The sequence below is a fragment of the Anabrus simplex genome, chromosome 3, assembly GCF_040414725.1.
Source record: "Anabrus simplex isolate iqAnaSimp1 chromosome 3, ASM4041472v1, whole genome shotgun sequence".
Classification (NCBI taxonomy): Eukaryota; Metazoa; Arthropoda; class Insecta; order Orthoptera; family Tettigoniidae; genus Anabrus; species Anabrus simplex.
Genome location: NC_090267.1, coordinates 132,581,179 through 132,604,559, shown reverse-complemented (window position 1 = coordinate 132,604,559; position 23,381 = coordinate 132,581,179). Strand labels below are relative to the sequence as shown.

Below are 23,381 nucleotides of genomic sequence, written 5' to 3'. Positions count from 1 at the left end.
TGGATTGGCTCTCACCAAATGAGGCTTTTCCTCTCGGTCATACAGAGAAAGGGTCAATGTGGAAATCTCTCAACAAGCTATGCTCGGGGTGTTTGCAAGAGCAATCTGCATAAGTGTGGTTACCGTAATGTGTGGATGTGGAGCTGAGCAGACATCTTGCCTCCTCCAGTGCAAACGTGTCCTTCAACGTGATTTTATGAAGGACCTCCCAGACACAACACCAGGCGCATGGAATATTCGAACTTCTGGGCAGCGACGGTTTGAAACTGATTTTCAAATGTACATATTCATACTATTTTAAGTGATAATACCCTGTAAGTTATAGTAGTGCTTTTGACATGTATGTATGTATGTTACAGATACAGTACATCTTGTGCTTAATTTTTCTTGAACATGCAACCAGCTATGAATTGTATGTCTCTTAATCATATCTTATATGACATTTTACTGAAATTTATGAGCAAGTAGCCTGATACAGGGTTCCCATAAAATGCAAAAACCATACAAGTGGTAGTAAGTGAGGTCTATCTTTTATGCAACACAGAGTCCACATTTCAAATCAATTTTATGCAATGTTGCTGTGCTGCACAAACTGTATCCACCTCTACACCTGTCACTGGAGAACTGCATATCCGACTGGTCAGAGGCCATTTTCTTTTGACAGAAAAGGGTGGACATGCTATCACAGAACTCATGACAGGCCAGGACCAATTACTGACATGTCTATTCACTACCGTATCGCAGAGTCTTGTTACATCAAAACTGATCTTTTTTTTTTTTAAATTAGAGTATAAATTATTCTGGTCTGGCCAAATAATTTTACTATGGTAATGGAGTAGACTATGCAGCCAGCAACTCAATACCAAGTGCTGAGCATTGACTCAATACAGTTCTGAGAGTCGAGAAATAACCTAAGACCCTGACAGGGTCAATGGCTTCAGGTGAAGGATCCCTCTTGGAGAGGTGGTGATCCCTCAGAGGAGGTTTTTTTTTTTTTTGCTACTTGTTTTACGTCGCACCGACACAGATAGGTCTTACGGCGACGATGGGACAGGAAAGGGCTAGGAGTGGGAAGGAAGCGGCCGTGGCCTTAATTAAGGTACAGCCCCAGCATTTGCCTGATGTGAAAATGGGAAACCATGGAAAACCATTTTCAGGGCTGCCGACAGTGGGGTTCGAACCTACTATCTCCCGAATACCAGAGGACGAAAAGGCAGTGTCTCTACCATAGGCCATACTACAAGGGGAGCTGTTCTCAGGGTTAGGAGTAGCCTTTTAGATCTCATCTGAGGTTGGTGCCAGCAAGGGCATGCGGTCATAAAACTTTGCCCCAGAATCAACAGATCCAACCAAAGGCTTGAAAATTTTCATGATGATGATAGAATAAACTATGGCACATAAATGGCATACACCAGATGCAATAGCTTACAGCATGTAATTACCACTGATAGAGCGGTCAATAAAGGCTTAAAATCGGGTCATATAATACACACATAAACACTTTTGAACTGAGAACTTTGGTTACCACGAGCAAACTTGCACATTTTGAGTAGCTGTGAGGAATTTTGCAGGGTGGATATCTGGCTTCACAGAGCAGTAAGGGTTCAAATCCTCACTTCACTTCTGTAGTTTTACTTTCAATTTTTACTGTGGTAGGCATTTTTTATGAAGATTTGATATTCCTGAAGTCTAAGAAGTCCTTAGTTGTAATACTTCCACTTTCTGAAGTAATCCAAAGATATGTATTTAAGTTTGCTTTATCACAAGATTTTTGAGTAACTAATGCCATATTGTCAACATAAGCAAAATTTTCGGAGATGGAGTTAGGCATATCCACGATGCAGATGTTAAAGGAGATATCATAGATCCATGAGGACAACCACAATTTAGTCCAGCCTTTTTATCTGACACCATCTAGGCTGCCTGTGGGATAATTTTGATGTTCCGATTACTCTACCAGGTGGCAGATATTCCTGAGGTGATCTACGGCTGGGATTTTAATTAATTTTGTCAGGTAAACACCATGAATCACCACAGATCTGTTATATACCAACAATGTATGACAACTTTTTTCCGTCCTTCAAAAACCTGACTTCCTTTGCTGGATCTGAACCCGTGATCTTGTGATCCGGAAGCCAACAATGTACAACTGACCCACAAAAGAGGCTAATAAAAGCTGTGCATTTTGCTGACTGCATTTGTCCGTGAGGTGAATACAAGGACAAACAGATGAATGGGCTGACAAGAGTATGATCACTCACTGAAGAAACAATTAAAGGTGATGATCAAGAAAAGTGATGAACGACCAATAGGTTATGTACGAATGGAATGGAAAAACTTACAGGAGACCGATCAATTCAAATATACCTTTGCAATGAAATATCAGAAAATGGTTCCACTGATGAAAAAAATGGAGCTGGGAATAAATGGAGTAAAAATAATTGAATTATTTGTAATAATTTTTAGTAATATTTAATCGTAATCATTTTAAACAAAATGTAATTCTTAAACTTGTGATTTACATCTGGAAGTAAAATTGTAATCATTATACTTAAGTAAACGTAACATTCTAGAAATCGATATACATCACATCGAGAGCTTGGGAACTTTGGAGTCCCAGCATTCGCAAGGAGTCATGTCAAGCATATACGGTAATGTCCAGGATATGATACGCAATTGTTCATTTACTCGCAGGCTGTTGTGGTTACTGGTTGAGATTTACATAATTGATTTACTACATGGTTGAGAATGGAGTTGGAACATGTGATGAAAAAAGGTTTAAGAAATTTCCATTCCCCTACTTGAATAAATATTTTGATTTAGTTATCCTGAAAAATAATGAAACCATGAATATGATGTGCAAATGTTGGTTATACTTTACTAGATAGTTTATATTTTTAGGAAGGTGAAAATCATACAAAAATAATATGAAACGAGACTTAAAGTAGATGAAAAGAGAGATCCTTCCTTCATGCTTGCTAGTGATCCACCAACCCACACCTAGAAATATTCTTATAGAATTAAAAACGACACTCAGTTAATCTCTGAGATGTGACTATTTTGTTTGTTCCTATTGGCTGCAGGGCAGTTCCTAATGTCTCTGACAGAGCTTGGATCATATGTGGCCCAATGCTACCACATTCTATGAAAAGGAAATTGTGCAGTTTGAAAATGACTTATTATGGTGTCATGTTCTTGTCACTAGCCAATGGTCTTGTCAATGAAGATACTAGAGACCTGTGGGCTGCTTCACTTAGTGATGATAGCCACTTAAAGTCTCTATGCTAAAAAACACAAAATGAAGTACCGGTAATCTCTTTTTCCTAGCAAACTTTGGTATCGTCCATCTCCAAGTGAAAAAAAGTGATTTCCTTAAAAATTGCATTCTGTGAAGTAATTGTAATGTTACTGATTAGGTACTTGTTGGAAAAGTAAATGGCAATTGTGAGTAAAATATTTCTCAGGTAACTGTAACCGGGCCCAATTACTTTCAGTTTGTTCTTTTCCATCAATGGAAAAAACCAACAGGATACATGGCCACCTTTCAAAGTTCTTAAGCATCTCTTTAGACATATGGCTGTGAAATATGGGTGGAGTCGAAGTGAGATTATGATGCAGGCGTCTGACGAAGTTTATAGTAACTACAACTGTCAACACAAGAAGTGATAGCATCAGTATTATAATTTTAAAAAAAGTACATATGTGAAGTACTTATTTGATTATAGTTTGCATGAAGGAGCTATAGCAAATGAATGCAGAGTTGCTATAGTAGCCCCTGTGTATAAAACAAAGGATAATAGACATAAAGCTGAAAATTACAGGCCAGTCAGTTTGACATGCATTGCATGTAAGCTTTGGGAAAGCATTCTTTCTGATTATAATAGACACGTTTGTGAAATTAATAACTGGTTCAACAGAAAGCAATTCAGGTTTAGGAAAGGTTATTCCACAGAAGCTCAACTTGTAGGATTCCAACAAGATATAGCAGATATCTGGGATTTAGGAGGTCAAACGGACTGTACCGCGATTGACCTACCTAAGGCATTGATAGGATAGATCATGGGAGACTACTGGCAAAAATGAGTGCAAGTGGACTAGAAAAAAGAGTGACTGAATGGGTGGCTATATTTCTAGAAAAAAGATCTCAGGCGAAGCTTTATCTGACCTTGTAACAATTAAGAGGAGAATTCCTCATGACAGTATTATTGGACCTTTACGTTTTCTTATAACATATAAATGATATGAGTAAAGAAGTGGAATCAGACATAAGGCTTTTTGCGGAGGATGTTATTCTGTATAGAGTAATAAATAAGTTAAAAAATTGTGAGCAACTGCAAAATGACCTTAATAATGTTGTGAGACGGACAGTAGGAAATGGTATGATGATAAGCGGGGTAAAAAAAGTCAGTAGCATTGAAAATCAGCAGACATAATACAGAATGTATCATAAAAACACAGGACCACCAAGATGAAGTAGTACACCAATTCAGATATTTAGGAAGCATAACGGCTCGTAATAATAGAGCTGAGATAGAAATAACGAACAGAGTAAGTAACCAAAGACTCTAACTTACAGTACTGTTAGACACCTACTATGGGATGAGGTCCCACAAGGAACAAAAATTACCCTGTACAAGTCATATTTCATTCCCATCCTTACGTATTCTCTGAAAACCTGCACACTAACATCAAAGCATTGTAGTAGGATTCAAGCCTGTTAAATGAAATTTATTAGAACTGCCCTCCAAAAGACACCATGACTTGATCACGTGAAAAATGATGAGATCCGATCTAACCTAGGTCTAATTGAATCGATGAAGGAAAGACTTAGGTCATCTAGAATTAAATGGTTTGGGCATGTTAAATGAATGAATAGCACAAGGTTACCCTGTGCTTATTTGGAAAAGAGAATAACAGGTAGAAGACCAGCTGGAAGACCAAGAAGAAGATGGATGGACCAACTGAGGAAATACATGGAGAGAAGAGGATGGAATTGGGAATTTGTCATGGAAAACAAAATCTTTTTGAATAGGCAACTTTGGAAGACGCTCGTTTTGAAACATCCTACCCGGCTCGCTGGAAGAGCAAACCGATGATGATGAAAAGTCAGGTTGTGATTATCACAAATAGGAAAAGTCCTCTCAGTTTTAATTATTGCATTGATGGGGTGAAAGTTCCTTTTGGGGATCATTGTAAGTAACTTACCTAGGTGTTGATATAACAAAAGATCTTCATTGGGGTAATAACACAGATGGGATGGTAAATAAAGAGTAGGCCTACAGGTCTCTACACATGATTATCAGGATATTTAGGGGTTGTAGTAAGCATGTAAAGGAGAGGGCATACAAGTCTCTGGTAAGACCCCAACTAGAGTATGCTTCCCTCACCAGGATTATTTGATTCAAGAACTGGAAATAATCTGAAGAAAAGCAGCTTGATTTGTTCTGGGTGATTTCTGACAAAAGAGTAGCATTAAAAAATGTTGCAAAGTTTGGGCTGGGAAGACTTGGGAGAAAGGAGACGGGCTGCTCGACTAGGCCTAAGTGGTATGTTCCGAGCTGTCAGTGGAGATATGGTACGGAATGACATTAGTAGACGAATAAGTGTGAGTAGTGTCTTTTAAAGTAGGAAAGATCACAATATGAAGATAAAATTGGAATTCATGAGGACAAACAGGAAGAGGAATCAGGGATTGGAATATCGTACCAAGGGATGTGTTCAGTAAATTTCCAATTTCTTTGCAATCATTTAAGAAGAGGCTAGGAAAACAACAGTTAGGGAATCTGCTACCTGGGCAACTGCCCTAAATGCAGATCAGTAGTGACTGATTGAAGGTTGGCAAGCTGATAGACACAAGATGATTGTAGAGCCTGAAATAGTGAAGGGATACGCACAAAATGAACACAAACGAAGACTGCACTAAGTCATCACAGATAAAACAGGAAAATGTCAGGAATAAGTGAAGGGGCACTAATTACCAATCCCTCAATGAGACTGAAAAAAGTAGGTTTGTAACACCTTCCCCACCTCAAAAAGTTTAGATATACACCAAATGTTTTAAAGTTAAATCTGTAAGGCAGCACTGTCATGGAACACATTACCACTCAAGTGTACTGCAAGGCCAAGAAAAAGCATGCCTCATTCTTGCACATAAAGAGAAACTCAGACCGGTTCACATCGCTTTTGCCAGTACTGATGAATGACCAAAGGAAATAGTATTACAACCTCATAAGCGATGGCTTTAAATAAAATGCGTCGTCAGAATTTAATCTACGTACTTTTCAATGAATCAACTAGGAGCTGAAGACCTTCTTGATAACATACTAGAGCTTCAGTGTATCTCTTTTTATTATCCAGTTCGACCCCACGTTGAAGAATGGATGCAGCCACAGATGTTACTTTATCGGTGGACATTCTGTAAAAAGAGAGGATGAATATCCTAATCATTTATTTCCACAGAGGTATTTCGAGTTCACGAAATCAACGTCTGTATATAGACTTTTATGTTACGACAGTAACAAAGTCTGTACTTAGATAGATCATGTTATGACACCAACAACCATACGAACAACATAAAATGTATTTACCTTCACACTTTCTGGGACTTCAAATATAAGCGATAACATTGAATTTAAATGTATACATACTCGAACTATTTGAGGTTAGGTTGTATTTATGACTCGGTACATCACCACTTGATTGTACAGAAAGTATTCTGTAGCGTGTGGTTAAGTATCATCACATTTATTTACGGTTTTAGAAAACTAGAGCTATAGTATTTTACATTGCATTGTATTATGCGAACCCTAACCTCCTCTTTACCCGTCACTTGTCCAGACATCGATTGGCCTGCTACCTATGAACGAAGATCAAAGTATTTCCGGTTAATGGAGGCATTGTTGTCATATTTTGCTACGGAGCTCCTAAGGTTATCCGTTATTACTTATTTTTATGAATTGTTAGCCTCTAAAACATAATAATGGACCAGAGAATTCATCTAAGGATTACAATTCTAAGGTGAGTGATGCCTTCTCCTAGTTTCTGGGACGTTCAATATGTTTTTCAGATGTAACTCTTCTCACACAAAGTGTGACCTTGCAACTTCACCCGTTTGTCACTTGTTCTTTAGAAATGGCTTCCCTGTGACTTTTGTAGTGTCTGGGAAGTAAATTTGTAGTACAAATGCTGCGATTTAATTTACTTTCTTTAACAACAACATATGTTTTCATATCATTTCAAGTTAGCATTGATTGATGCTCTCTCTTTCTCCCTATGTGCTCAGAATAAATTAAAAAGCAACCCAAGTTGTCCTTCCATTTCAAGAAGCGTGATGATCGGAAATATTTTCTTACAAGTGGCCAAATTCTTTGTCGCGTTATTGAGGCATCTTATTGGAACCCTACCTTCTTCTTCATTTCCCACGTCTTGGTATAAATACAACTCGATGTCATCGCTAATATAAACACTTCATGCCACATACCCGTAACCAAGTTCATTGTGACTGTCAAAATAAAGACTTTGAGCATCCATAACCTCTAGCCTTTAAACTGATTACCCATTCTTGGCAAGCATTGTAGATCTTTGTCTTTTCCAAGAGCTTTTTTTATGATTGTATGTTTTAGGTTTAAAAATCCTTCGTACATTTTCGTTACAATTTTTTATTTAGAAAAATTATTTTAAGAAGTAAAATTATAATTTGGCCGTTACCGATGTTTATAGTGAGACAGACAGTTAAATGTTGGAATAATTTTTTCTAGCAGTGGTGACGAATTTTTGAAAAAGGGATTGTTCAATGAATTTCCTGTCTTACGAAAATGTTCTTGATTGATTTGTTTTTTAAGTAACTTAGGTACTCGATTTTGGAATGGTAGCAGCTTTTATAACTACCACAAATTTGCCCAAGTCTCAACATTTCTGCATTTGAACAATTATGTCAGTTATTTGCAGCTCTTTTAGATATACATGTGGAAGTGACTTGTAATGTAGTGTGGCACAGCTATTGTTGACATTCCTGTTCTCATATGAAAAATTACTGCAGGAAAGAGATATAGTAGCTGATTGACACTGTCCAATAAGCTCTATTGCAATTAGCAAGAAGTGAATGACGAACACCGGCCTCATCTCTAATGTAGTATGTCTTCCTACAAATGTCAGTTTCTAATTCTTTCACATTCTGTCCCCCGTTGTCTACATGCCATCTCTGATATGTTTTCTGAACATTAAGATGGCTTTTTCTATTATGGAGCTTCCCTTTATACCTCTGTTGAGTGGTCCACACACTTCACCTTACTGGTGACAGACTACTATCTTGTGTCTTTCTTATCCTACCTTCCGTGGTACATTATTGCTTCCTTTGAACCCTGACAGTAGCCTATGTGGTGGCTATGATTAAGGTGTCTGACAGCTGTTGGTATAATATTGGCTGGCAGGGTAGGAGAGGTGGTGGTATACAATTTCTAATCACTAGATTGTGTGCTAAAACCATGGGTTCAATTCCGAACCCCTCTTGTTCCACTTTTCCTATCTGATTTCCTGTAAGAGGCAACCAAAAGAGGCCCCATTTCATCTATCCTATCCAACCTTCCTTAGTCAATTCTTTTTCTTTTCTGACCCCCTCACTATTAGGTTGCTAGGCCGAAGGAGTTTTCATTTTCACACCCCTCATGACCCTTGTCTTTCTTTGGCTAATATCTTAACTTTTCAAAGTTTTCTTTCTGATTAATGTTGTAGGCTACAGAGGTTGTTTGACCATTTGTACTTCCTCTTAAAACAGTAATCACCACCACCACTTATAAGGCTTAGAGAGTCTCATTTTCATGTTCTTCGTGGGCCTTCCCTTTTAATTTGTCGATACCTTCATTCTTCAAAGTGTTGGACCTCCTCCGTTTTCCCTCTGATTAGTGTTATAGAGGATGCTTGCCCAGTTGTACTTCCTCTTAAAACAATAACCATCACCACCATTGTAGGGAAGATCAGGAAATACAGGATCAGAAACAAATAGAAAGAGGATTGGAGTTTGAAAACTACAGGACAGGAGAGAAACAAGCAAGCTGAAATGGTATGGACACGTGATGCCAGTGAGAGAAAACCTAGTTCCAAATAAATTATTTACAAAGAAACCAACAGGAAAGAGGTGGATGAATACAATAGAGGAGAGTATAGATAAGAGAAAATCAAAGATAGAAGGAATATTGGAAGCAAGAAATAAGCGGCGGAGAGACAGGCAACAATGGAGGTCCTTGATTCATAACCCAACCCAACCCAGGAGAGAACTGGAAACAGGTACTAAAAAAGATTGTAGCTTGATTGAAAATAGTTCCAGCCTCATTTGATATTAGAGGAGATTGGTTAGGTATTAGTTTAATTTTACAGTTTCTTGTTCTTCTTTGCGCTTCTACCCAGTTTTACGGCCGGATGCCCTTCTGGACGCCAATCCTATGTGGAGGGATGTCATCTCAATTGCGTGTCTTGGTGGCTGATTGTGGGGTGTTGCATGGAGATGAAGTAAAGTAAGTTACAATAAGATGACCACAAACATCTAGTTTCCATGATAGAGGAATTAACCTTATCCAATCCAAATGGAATCCAGGAACCTCTGAGGTGGTGGTGGTGATTATTGTTTTAAGAGGAAGTACAACTAGGCAACCATTCTAGCTATATAACACTAATCAGAGAGATAAAATGGAAGTGATCCGACACATCAAAAAATAAAGGTATCGGTCAAAGAAAGACAAGGGCCACGAAGGGCATGAAAATGAAAGACTCCATAGGCTTCGATACCTAATACCATAAGGGTTGGAAAAGAACAAGAGTTGACCAAGTGAGGTCAGATAGGATAAAAGTGGGGAGCCTGGCACAAGTAAGTGGAAGCAATGGCAGGACTCAGCTGCGGGCCCCGTGGTCACTCCCTCTATGGGTGGGGGCGATATCCCCCTGCCTTACAAGTCATTAATCTCATTTTTTGGTCCGTATTGACAACTTGATTACATTCAATTCACAAAGAATACATTTATTATTCACCTATTCAATACATACAGTACCACGTTTTGTGGTTAAATAATCATAAAAGATTGAAAAGTTGTGGACATGTTTCACCCTTATTATTGGGCATCATCAGCACATTAGCTAATCTTAAAACAAACAGTTTTATTAAGAATGACTACACTATTGTTTATGAAAAATTGAGATGAGATATGTTGTGATATTAAAACATTATTTCTTTGAAATAGTAGTTAAGAAATTTGAATGGAAAATACAAACACATGTTAAAATTATTGTAGTATATTATACAATATTGTCTAAAAAATTATTTATAATGATAAGAAGTTTTTAAAAAACGGCATATATCTGGAAACTGAAATGGATCCTCTTCTTAATAAAAGTCAGTAATATTCGCCGAGGTCGCTGCTAAGTACATCAGAGGACAAATTTTGTTTTAAATTATGTGTTCCAACTGTTAAAATTAAGTGACGGAGAAGCAATGGTGTTCCTTCGTTGAGTTGAATTGATAAGTACACTCTGGTGTAATCGTAGAAATGGAGTATAAGTTGGAAATTTATCTATGTTTGAAAGTTATGTTGATTTTCACATATAAGTGTGATCTTCCAGATGTTGTAGGATAGATAGATAGATACTTACGTGGCATTTGATTTAACAACACTCTATCCGTCGAGATTCCTACAACATCTGGAAGACCACACTATATGTGAAAATCAACATAACTTTCAAACATAGATAAATTTCCAACTTATACTCCATTTTTACTATTACACCAGAGTATACTTATCAATTCAACTCAACGAAGGAACACCATTGCTTCTCCGTCACTTAATTTTAACAGTTGGAACACATAATTTAAAACAAAATTTGTCCTCTGATGTATTTATCAGCGACTGCGGCGAATATCACTGACTTTCATTAAGAAGAGGATCCATTTCAGTTTCCAGATATATGCCGTTTTTTAAAAACTTCTTATCATTATAAATAATTTTTTAGACAATATTGTATAATATGCTACAATAATTTTAACATGTGTTTGTACTTTCCATTCAAATTTCTTAACTACTGTTTCAAAGAAATAATGTTTTAATATCACAACATATCTCATCTCAATTTTTCATAAACAATAGTGTAGTCATTCTTAATAAAACTGTTTGTTTTAAGATTAGCTAAGGTGCTGATGGTGCCCAATAATAAGGGCGAAACATGTCCACAACTTTTCAATCTTTTATGATTATTTAACCACAAAATGTGGTACTGTATGTATTGAATAGGTGAATAATAAATGTATACTTTGTGAATTGAATGTAATCCCCCTGCCTGTCGTAAGAGGCGACTAATAGCGGCCCCAGGGACTCTGAACTTTGGAGCGTGGGTTGGCGACTCTGAAAATAATACTACTGAACCAATTGTAGGTGAAACGTTTAAGGTGGTTGGTCAACACTTCCTCATGATTTCTGTTATTATTCAAACTATTATTCTAATCTAAATGTATCTTGTATTGGGAACATTTAAAGTCCCAAGTAAAAGTATGGATCCTTTTCCAATGTTCTGATTAGATCAGCTAAAACAGCATCATAAAACTGCCCTTTCTGAACAGAACTTTTCTCATTCTGAACTTAACCTACAGCATAAAAATGGTCTTGGTGGCACCTTACAATGCAAATTTTACATGAACATGGATATGCCATAGATGTCAATAAAGATAAATTCCTTGAAAGTATTGTGATCATCTTGTCCTTTCAGTAGAGGAAATTTCATAAAAGAAGTTGATTTTTCTACATATGGGAAGGAACTCAGATCTGAGTGGGTTGATTTGAAACTCTTCTTTTGTAATAATAGAGACAGAGCAGAACTTCAGCACCATCATACCAACTAGCACACGGCAGTATGCTGCATTTGGTACGGAGAACAATGTCCTATGTTACTTGTTCAATGTATTAGTTGTTTTAAGATCTTCGCTAATTGGCTGATGATGACACTTGAAATGTGTTGAAACTGGTCCCAATAAACAGGTTGTAACTACTTTTTAGTTCAACTTACTACGGAGTATTGAAAGGTGGATCCTTCCCTATAATATTGTACATCCTCTATGTTACTTGCTCGGACAATGCTACCATCTGTTCATCTACGATCACCATTGATTTATTGTCAGCATAAATACTGAGCGAAGCAGGTTAGAAAACTTTTAATGGATGGGAATTATCTTCAGCATGTGAGGGTTATTTTTTAAAGGAAGGTCTAATTATCTGCAACTATATAAATTTTGCGCACCTGTTGAAACATGCATGCACGCCGGCTCCCAGCGTACCTTACACACAAGCAGACTCTATTTTCAGTCATGACGTCATGTTGTACCATTTATACTGTGAGCTTAAAATGTGTAAGACAATAGAACAGTTCGTCACTATGAAATACAGTCTGTGATTCAGTTTTTTACAAGGAAAGTGTCAGCGGTGGTCACCACCCTAATTTGAGGCCCAAATGTAGTGAGTGACAGCAAAATGGGTAAGGTTGTTGAAGGACAGGCAGGGCATTGTTCATGATGAACCATGATTGGGCTGACCTTCTGTAATCATAGACTATTTGGTATGCACAGTTGACGCAAAAATTCTTGAAGATCAGTGGTTCACAATTTCTACTTTGTCACTGGAATTTCCTTCAATTCCATGATCACTACTGTACAATATGGTTTCTGAAAACTTTCTGTTCAGAAAATTGAGTTCACGATGGGGTCCCGGGCTGCTTTCTAAGAATACAGAAAAAGGAGAATGGCCAGTGCTTTGAAATTTCTGACCCGAAACAGTGATGAAGGAGATGAACTGAACTACATTGTCACATGGGACGAGCCATGGATGTCTTACATGACCCCAGAAACAAAGCAGCATTCAGTGGAATGGCAACACATAAATTATCCTACCGAAGTGAAACAGACAATTTCAGTATGCAAGATTATGGCAACTGTTTTGGGATAGGTGTTGTGTTCTGTTAGTCGAATGTATCCCCCTGTGGGTGGGGGCGGTAGAATAACACCCACAGTATCCCCTGTCTGTCATAAGAGGTTACTGAAAGGGGCCCCAGGGGCTCTGAACTTTGGAGCGTGGATTGGCGACTACGGGGCCCTTAGTTGAGTCCTGGCATTGCTTCCACTTACTTGTACCAGGCTCCTCACTTTCATCTATCCTATCTGACCTCCCTTTGTCAACTTTTTTTTTTTTCCGACCCCGACGCTAGTAGGTTTCCGAGGGCTAGGGAGTCTTTCATTTTCAGGCCCTTCATGGCCCTTGTCTTTCTTTGGCTGATAGCTTCATTTTTCGAAGCGTCGGATCTCTTCCATTTTTCTCTCCGATTAGTGTTGTATAGAGGATGGTTACCTAGTTGTACTTCCTTTTAAAACAATAATCACCACCACCTTAGTCAAATTTATGCCACAAAGGACAACAATAAATGCAGCTGCATATTGCGCGATCTTGAGGAACCTTCAGTGTGCCATACAGAATAAGTGATGTGATCTACTGTCATCTGGGGCTTTGTTGCTGCATAACGATGCACGACCTCATTCTGCTGCTGAAACTCAAGAGTTAATCAGATCCTTTTAGATGGGTACAAATGGTCTACCCAGCATACAGCCCACACCTTGCTCTGAGTGATTACAACCTGTTCCCGCTACTTGAAGGGGTTTCTCGCTGGTCAGCAGTTTGGCTCTGATGAAGAAGTGGAAACAACAATTAAAAATTGGTTCTCTTCACAGGCAGCTGGTTCCATGATGTGGGCATAAACAGATTAGTAATATGCTATGATATATGTTTAAACAAAGAAGGCAACTATGCAGAAAAAATAGCTTAAAGTGTAAGGAGTGAAAAAATGTTTTCGGCAATATTTTTACTAGTTTTGTTTTATTGAAAAATGGACCTTACTTAAAAAATGACTTCTGCGTATGTTGAGTGAAACGAGGCATAAGTATTTGCATTGAATTATGGGAGTGATCACGTCCGTAGGTATAACTGTAAATTGCCCTGCACTTGACCCCTGGGTGGTGTTAAACTAGCAATAGCGATCAGGCAGTCAGACTATCCTTGTGATCTCCTGGCTATCAAACATGAAAATGAAAAAGCATGATACAAAAGGTACTTTTCGGAACCAACAACAAGCTAACAAAAAGTGTATAGGACCTACACTCAGAATTTATCAACTCAATCTAGAAGTCATAAGTAAGTTAAATCCAAGTGCCAATATTTGTCAAAATTCTTACTATGCGAAAAAATTGATGTGCTTGTCATTCAGGAAACACATATTGCAGATGAAGACCAACTGCGATTAAGAGGCTGAATACCAGGGTATGATATAATCGACGCAACATACCACCATGCATATGGTGTAACGACCTATGTGCGGAGTACCATTGATAATGTTTCACTGTTGAAAGCTAACATCGATGACAACATTTATACAGTTGTAATAAAGATTGGTGGGATCATCGTTACTAACTTTTATAAGCCTCCAGTCTCTACATGGCCACCTCAAGTCCTTCAGTGCAAGACCATCCTGCTGTATATATAGGTGACTAGCAAAATACCCGTGCTTCACTGGGGTATTATAATGAAATTTATAATTGAATGCTTAACGTTTTATATATAATCCACCAAAATTCGTGATCTAACTCGTTTTCTGAGAGATTATGGCAAAGTTCCTCCCATTTTTCAATCTTTCTTTCCAGCAATCGATTTCGTAGTTCCTGGGCTAGGTCCAGGTATTCCACCCGCCCAGTTAGTTTCCTGAATCTTTGCGATCTTTTTCTATAAGCATTTTAATATGGATCAAATCCTTGAGGAGATCCGGCGTGGTGTCGTCTTGGGTGCCTTGGCGGTACTGAACCTGCGGCCGGACTGCAATTGTAGTCGTTACTCTGCCAGGACCCGTTTCCAGCGTGGTCCGCACATTTTTACGATGGTCCAGAACATTATTATTGTTATTATTATTATTATTATTATTATTATTATTATTATTATTATTATTATTATTATTATTATTATTATGCCATTGCTGACAATGTGACCAGACCAGCACCATCATCACGCGTAGGCAAGTGCGCGAGATTTCTGGCGACACAAATGATATACTTCCATGAATTATTGACCTTATTGTTGATTTACCCCCCTACCACCAAAAGGCGTGTTTCCTTATGTTTAAAGGAGATTCCAAATACCAATGTTCATGCCTGTTACCTTCAGTTCTGAGATATAAGTATCCCCATAAAAAGAATACACTTTTTTCACTTCCTTTCATACTCCCCCTTAAGTGAATTCCCATTAAAAATACTTGTCTCTTTAATAGTAAAGGATCTTCTAAATACCAATTATCATGACTCTTAACATTTTCAGCTTTTGAGATATGTGTCCACATAAAAGGAATTCAACTCCTTTTCACCCCCGCCTCCCTAAATGATTTCGCCCGTAAACGCCTTTTTCTTTGTTTTAAAAGGAGATCCAAATGTCAATTTTTATGTCTGTAACAACTTTAGACTTTATTAGATGTAAGTATCCTCATACAATTAATTCAATTAGTTTTTCAATTTTTCACCTCCCCTCCCCCCCTTCATTGGATTTTCCGAGAATACGTGTTTGTTAAATTTTAAAGCAAATTCCAAATAGCAATTTTCACGTCTGCAAAATCTTTCGTTTTTGAGATAATAGTATCCTCATACAAATAATTCAACTAATTTTTCAATTTCCCTTATTCCTTTAGGTGGATTTCCGAAAACAAAAAATACGTATCCCTTAATTTTTAAAGGAAATTCCAAATACCAAATTTCACGTCTGTAACATCTTCAGCTTTTTAGATATTAGTAACCTAATTAAAAGAATTCAACCTCATTTTCAGTCACTTTTACTCCCACCCAAGTGGATTTTCAGAAAAAAAATACATGTTTCTTTATTTTCAATAGAGATAAAAAGTACTATTTTTTACTTCAGTAACATGTTAAGTTTTTGAGATATACTGTAGTATAGTCTTTCTAAAAATTCACCCCACTCATTTTAAAAATTCACCCCCTTTTCACCCCCCTCCCCCCACCCATTAATTGGATTTTTCAAAAACAAAAAAATTCATGTTTATTTTTAAAGGAGATCCCAAACACCAATTTTCAGGTCTGTAATATCTTCAGTTTCTGAGATATAAGTATCCTCATGAGAGGCATTCAACCCCTTTTTTCACCCCTTTTCACCCCTCCTATTGGAATTTTCCAAAAACAAGATGACGGCTAGAGTAGACACGCACAAGTTTAGTGCTGCTGCAGTTTGTGTTGTTTGTGTGGTAATAATCAGAGTTGTTGCGCTTTACAGTTCTCTGCACGGGTCTATTCGAGTTAAGGAATCGGTGTGTGCAAGTGAAAAAGTGAGTTCTCCTTTTGCATGGCTACTAGCAGAGAGAAACTACTACATTCCGGCGTTCTCTCTGACTGGATGCGCCATTTTCCAGACTTACAGGCACCTCCCTTCTAGCTCTGAGCCGAACGAGCCTAGGCCTGGTTGCTCAGCGATTAGAGGGTTGCTTTGCCTCCTACTACTGGCTGGAGATGTCCACTAATACCCCGGTCCCACCACTTGTGAAATGAAAACAGACATAAACATCTATTGTTAGAATGTGCAAAGCCTAAACAATAAGCTGTCTGATTGTGAACTATCCCTGCCAGACTTAAGAGAAGTTGACGTGATCGGACTTACTGAAACATGGCTCTCGTGGGCTAGTGACAGTGAACTACCACTCATTGCTAATTACAGCATATTTCGTTGTGATCGCGCTACTCTAGGTGGTGGAGTGATGCTAGCAGTGAACAGTGCGCTACCGTGTAAACGTAGGACAGATCTCGAACGGAACTGTGAGTTAGTGTGGGCGGAGCTACTCTTTCCTTGTCGCCTTGCACTTGTGGGATGTTACTATAGACCACCAAACAGCCCATTCTGTGATCTTGAACAGTGCCTGGACTCAGTCATTGCAGCTCTCCCTCATGGTGAAGTAATTTTAATAGGCGACTTTAACCTGTCTATAAAGTGGTCTTCTCCAACTACCGGACTGTTAGCTAACAACTGTGACACATACTTTATAGACAGTTTTATTAATGGCCTCGGACTGAAACAGTTTAATATGTACCCAACACGTGGACCCAACACCCTGGACCTCATACTCTCCTCATTAGAACTTAAAACAGTAACCCAAGGCAGAAACCTTTTAAAACCTTTTCCTGTGTGACCAGCAGTCTCTCGATGCTACATTCCTCCTTCCCCACCCCTCCTCAAAGCCTCACAGCAGGACATCCTACCGCCCTACCTACATCTGGCGCCGTGCCGACTGGCCTGCAATGTGTCATGCCCTGGAATGCCTTCCCTGGAGTCTGCTCGAAATAGCTGATATCGAATCGGCTCTTGACCTGCTGTACGACTGGCTGCAAGCTGCAGTTAAAGACTTCGTACCTGCACAATGGGCTACTACCAGCAAATATCAACACTGGATATCACAAGAGACCAGACTGATACTATTTAATAAGAAGAGAGCTTGGCGCCTGTGGAAAGACTTCCCTAACCCACACACTCACAATACCTTCATTAAAATCCGTCGCCACACAAGGTTTATGGTCAGAAGAGACTACAAAACACACGTAGACAGGGTCACTGAAAGCGTCTGCAGCAATCCCAAGCGCTACTGGAGTCTCATCAACACACGGAGAAGGACGGAGCGGATTCCTGTTAGCATGAACCACAACGATGCAACAGCAGACAGCGCCGATCACAATGAACTGTTCAACAGGTATTTCTTCTCCAACTTCTCCCCTCCCTTACAAAATCAATTGCTCCCTCCCGTAGGTACAGCTTCAAACAGAACCCTATCAAGCATAACTACCACACCAAGTGAAGTTCATAACCTTCTTCAAACTCTTCGTACCAACAAAGCTACCGGTGCCGACACTATAGGTCATCTTTTCCTAAAAAATACTGCCAGCACTCTTTGCGTCCCTCTCTCTAAATTATTTAACAGATGTTTTGCCGTGGGCTATTTTCTTATTACCTGGAAACAGGCAAATATTGTTCCACTTCTCAAATCAGGCAACAAATTTAATGTTTCATCTTACCGACCAATTTCTATTCTCCCCACACTATCCTTATCTTTGAAAAAATTATACACCAGTGTCTCCTCGCATTCACTTTGCCGTATATCTCAACCAAGCAGCATGGTTTTCTACCAGGTGGCTCTTGTCTAACAAACCTGGCCACTCTGCATAGCTTTGCATCACATGCCATTGCAGCTAAATCACAGCTGGATATCTGCTATGTAGACATTTCAAAAGCTTTTGATTCTGTAGACCATACTCTGTTGCTCCATAAACTCTCCGAACGATTTAATATACATGGCAGTCTTCTGAACCTTCTTGCTGGCTTCCTACATAACCGTTGGCAGAGAGTGGTAATATCAGGCACTTCATCCTCATGGTTACCAGTCACCTCCGGTGTCCCACAAGAGAGTACTCTTGGCCCCTTGCTGTTTTCTTTGTTTATGGACGATCTGCCGTCCGAACTCAATGAAACAGCGAATACCCTACTCTTTGCTGATGACTGCAAGATATTTAGGGAGATAAGGAATTCAGCAGGTGCAGCTCTGCTACAGTCCTCACTTAATACCCTCTCAAACTGGTGCTGTACTTGGAAACTTATCCCCAATCCACAAAAATGCAGCCACATGACCATAACACTGCGTAAATCTCCTATACCGAAATCATATTACCTATATAGAAATAATATGAATCACCACCTTATCAATACACTATTTTATTTACTACCAAACTGGTAAATAGGGTCAATACCGGTTTCGACCCCTAAAGGGTCATCCTCAGTTGACACATATAAATATCTATAAAAACATCACATATAATAGTTAAAGTTTAAAATTGATGTGTCATTAGTATACTGGTAAGTACATATGCATGTATTATGGAATTTATAAGTTTGTTCTATTAGAGCTATTATGTAGATTTTCTGTTTCTTTGTAAACAGTATCAAAAGTATTGTATTGGATGTGGTTCATCCATTTGACAAAATGCTAGTGGATTGAATATGTACATTTGCTGAGAGGTACATGCTATTCTATTTTACAATTTTTGTTTTACATAATATGGGGTAAAATTATTACATTTGCACATATATGGTGATATTAGGTACAATGTAGGGTGTTAAAGATGTACTATTTGAATTTTCAGTATCCTGATTACATTTCATGTAGTGGTTGTAAGGTTTACTGATTCACTTGTTTAGTTCAGTTAAATACATAATGACCTTGTTGGTTTGAATTCTTATGATTAAAATATTGGTATGTAATACCTAGTTAACATGAATCCTTAATATTAATATATAAGTTTGTTGAGCTCAACAGACAGCCATACAGAGCACACGATCCCAACAGCCAACATATATTAATTTACAACACGTCTCCACGATACAACCAACGTACAACCTAATTTAGATATACGACATCCAATATGCACTTCATCTCTTAATGGTGACCTACTCAACCTGTATTCGACACGCGACAAGATGAGAACATTTTCTCAATGATATTCAAGATTTCCAACTACAACAGCAGTAGCCTACAAAATTACCAGTTATTACTAGAATATATTATGCAATTTCACTCGTAACGCGTACAGCATGTGATCGATCCTATTCAAGTAAACATATATATTTTTAATGGACCAGCCGTTAACTACAACACAACAACCTACAGTACTGTCACCAATTTATATTTATATTTCATTTAGATTTTTTGAATATCCACATAGCACCACATATCAATACCATTATCTAATGTATTTTAAATAGGTATTTCATACCGGTTTTAGCCCCAAAGTTTTATTTTAACAAGACTTTTATATGTCTAACAAAATAAAGTGTCAAGACACAATTCTATTTTAAGACTGAAAACGGGAATAAGAGGTGCTACAAACTTATATATTAATATTAAGGATTCATGTTAACTAGGTATTACATACCAATATTTTAATCATAAGAATTCAAACCAACAAGGTCATTATGTATTTAACTGAACTAAACAAGTGAATCAGTAAACCTTACAACCACTACATGAAATGTAATCAGGATACTGAAAATTCAAATAGTACATCTTTAACACCCTACATTGTACCTAATATCACCATATATGTGCAAATGTAATAATTTTACCCCATATTATGTAAAACAAAAATTGTAAAATAGAATAGCATGTACCTCTCAGCAAATGTACATATTCAATCCACTAGCATTTTGTCAAATGGATGAACCACATCCAATACAATACTTTTGATACTGTTTACAAAGAAACAGAAAATCTACATAATAGCTCTAATAGAACAAACTTATAAATTCCATAATACATGCATATGTACTTACCAGTATACTAACGACACATCAATTTTAAACTTTAACTATTATATGTGATGTTTTTATAGATATTTATATGTGTCAACTGAGGATGACCCCTTAGGGGTCGAAACCGGTATTGACCCTATTTACCAGTTTGGTAGTAAATAAAATAGTGTATTGATAAGGTGGTGATTCATATTATTTCTATATAGTGATACCAATCAATACGGACATGAAGCTTATAAATAATAAAATCATATTACCTACTCGACAAGCCCATCACTGTAGTTACGTAACAGCGTGACCTAGGTGTAATATTCAATACAAAATTACAATTTAAGACCCACATAGAAACATATACTACCAAGGCTATGAAATTACTAGGCATTCTCTATCGCTTCACAGAAATTTCTGACCCCATTGCTCTTCATCACTTCTTCCTCACGATCATTCAACCTCTCTTAAACTACTGCTCTCCGATTTGGACAACAGCCTCCCCCTCCAATACTAAGCAGTTAGACAGAGCAGTGTCCTTTGCTGTAATTGTAAGGAACAGAAACCCCAAACTCAGAAATCTGTCCACGCAGCAGGTATTAATGGCAATTAATATGTCACTGCTGCACATCAGGCTACAGGTAGCTGACCTGAGTTTCCTCCACGGGATCTTAAATGGACATTACCGCTGGGAACATCTTGTCTCACTCTTCTCTCTCTGTGTTCCTTCCCGCTCCACCAGAACCAAAGACCTTCTCCACATTCCCCGCACTCAGCATTCAATACTTCAATGATCTTTCCTAATCCGCCTCCCAACACTCTTTAACAATATTAATAGGAGACAAGAGCTTGATATAGCATCAAATAAAAGCATATTCGAGAGGGGTGTAAATAGTCTCTTAAAGATAAGTTGATGTGAAGGGATTATACCGTCATCTTGACCCACAATTACTTTTAAAGATAAAAACTTCATTGTTCCGTATTGAAATTATTGATGTTAAAAATTAAATAATTGAAAAGGAGGTTCAACCTATTCAATACTTAAAAGAAGGAAATACAGTAATCACATTCCTATTTAAATGGGACCGGTTTCGACCTTAGTCCAGGTCATCATCAGCCTTAAAAAGATGTACAATGTTTATGAATGTTGGAGGTCAGTTTCACACTTTGATAGGCACAAAGACACGACACCACATTCTGTATGCACAAAGTCACAACACTATCAACTAATATACGAAGATCAAAAAACTAGAAGTCGCAGACGAGTAGATTTGTAGTAGAAAGCCGCTAGCTCCTGGTGATTAGCACGGCACATTCAAGGTCTATTCTGATTTGCGTCGTATATTTTTATATACGTACTTAACTTCCCGCAACCGTGACGTTTGACCGCAGCGCATGACCTTGAATGTGCCGCGCTGATCACCAGGAGCTAGCGGCTTTCTACTACAAATCTACTCGTCTGCGACTTCTAGTTTTTTGATCTTCGTATATTAGTTGATAGTGTTGTGACTTTGTGCATACAGAATGTGGTGTCGTGTCTTTGTGCCTATCAAAGTGTGAAACTGACCTCCAACATTCATAAACATTGTACATCTTTTTACGGCTGATGATGACCTGGACTAAGGTCGAAACCGGTCCCATTTAAATAGGAATGTGATTACTGCATTTCCTCCTTTTAAGTATTGAATAGGTTGAACCTCCTTTTCAATTATTTAATTTTTAACCACAATTACTTGGCGATGAACTGTCTTGGATGTAGTACAAGTAGTTAGCATGAACAACGTCGCGATCTATATGTATGCGGACGACATGGTTCTAACTTCGGAATCGATTGAGCAGTTACAAGTAGCCTTCGACAAATTACTGAAATGGTCTAAATGGGCTAAGGATGAATAAAGTGAAAACGGTCATGATGACCTTCAGAAAGGGAGGAAGACTAGCTGCAAACCAAGTTATTACATTAGAAGGGTCAAACCTGCAAATAGTGAACAGTTTCAAGTATCTGGGTCTGACATTCCAAACTCATGGCGATATCTTCTCCATACATATAAAGGAGAAGGTAGCGTCCGCAGTGGCTGCAATGAGCGAAGTGAAGAATATCAGTAAACTTTCGCTCAAAACGGCTATGGACCTATTTAAGCTGAAAGTGACACCCGTCTTGACGTATGCTCTGGAATGTATATGGGACCACCTGAAGAAGAAAGACCTGAAACTATTAGAAAGTGTCAAAGCAAGGTATCTGAAAAAGGCTATGAATCTTTCAAAATTCACCCCTTCCCGCCTGGTGTATGTTCTGGCTCGGCAGGAATACTACATGGAAGAACTTCGCATGCAGTTGCATCTGCTATCTACTGAGGCCTATCAACAATTATTACACGAGCTGCAAGGGAAACGGAAGGAAATATGGGGCGATTTCTATGTGACTGAAGCAATGATGTCAACTGACTGGATGGACTCGAACTACGAGCTTCGACGTATAGTTACCCGCCTTGCAGTACATGGGTTCCACCATAGAGTGTGCAGCATGAAGAAGTTCCACGTTCCGGATATACAGTGTCTGTGTGAACTATGCGTCGGCCCTGTGACAGATATCATGTACTGTGGTGTAATCGACGCGGCTCCTCTCTAAGAAAGTTCTGTGAAAATTAACTACTCCATGCACATTGTGCGAAATTCTATACTACTACATATATCAGTTTGCCCTCCACAAAATCCAGGAAGTTTGGGTATGCTAATGATTGGTCAATTGCTGCTAGAGATCCATGTTTTGAGATAACAGAAAAGATGCTGACAAATGATCTCTCTGTTCTGGAAGACCACTTCCGAAAATGGAGACTTCAACCAAGTACAACTAAGACCAAAGTTGCTTGTTTCCACCTGAACAATAAAATGGCAACAAGGAAACTTGCAGTTAACTTTAATAACACCCTCCTTCGCTACAACAGATATCCCAAATATTTGGGTGTAACACTGGACAGAACA

At 38.3% G+C, this 23,381-nt stretch overlaps 2 protein-coding genes across 4 annotated transcripts in view; one reads left to right on the top strand and one right to left on the bottom strand.

Annotated features, from left to right (window-relative positions):
* LOC136866065 (MIT domain-containing protein 1) overlaps positions 1-6,844 on the bottom strand; it is a 38,049-nt gene extending 31,205 nt beyond the window's left edge. For all 3 annotated transcript variants that reach the window (XR_010859486.2, XM_067142705.2, XM_067142706.2), the window contains exons 1-2: positions 6,588-6,844; positions 6,279-6,415 (exon numbers count right to left, since the gene is read on the bottom strand). Coding sequence is in view for 2 of the 3 variants with exons in the window: in XM_067142705.2 (XP_066998806.1) it covers positions 6,279-6,414 (136 nt within the window). In the remaining variant the exon portion in view is untranslated. The remainder of the gene's footprint in view (positions 1-6,278; positions 6,416-6,587) is intronic.
* Positions 6,845-6,892: 48 nt separating this feature from the next.
* LOC136866064 (zinc finger protein 135) overlaps positions 6,893-23,381 on the top strand; it is an 80,015-nt gene continuing 63,526 nt past the window's right edge. Inside the window, exon 1 of the mRNA XM_067142704.2 lies at positions 6,893-7,017. The gene's annotated coding sequence lies outside the window, so the exon portion shown is untranslated. The remainder of the gene's footprint in view (positions 7,018-23,381) is intronic.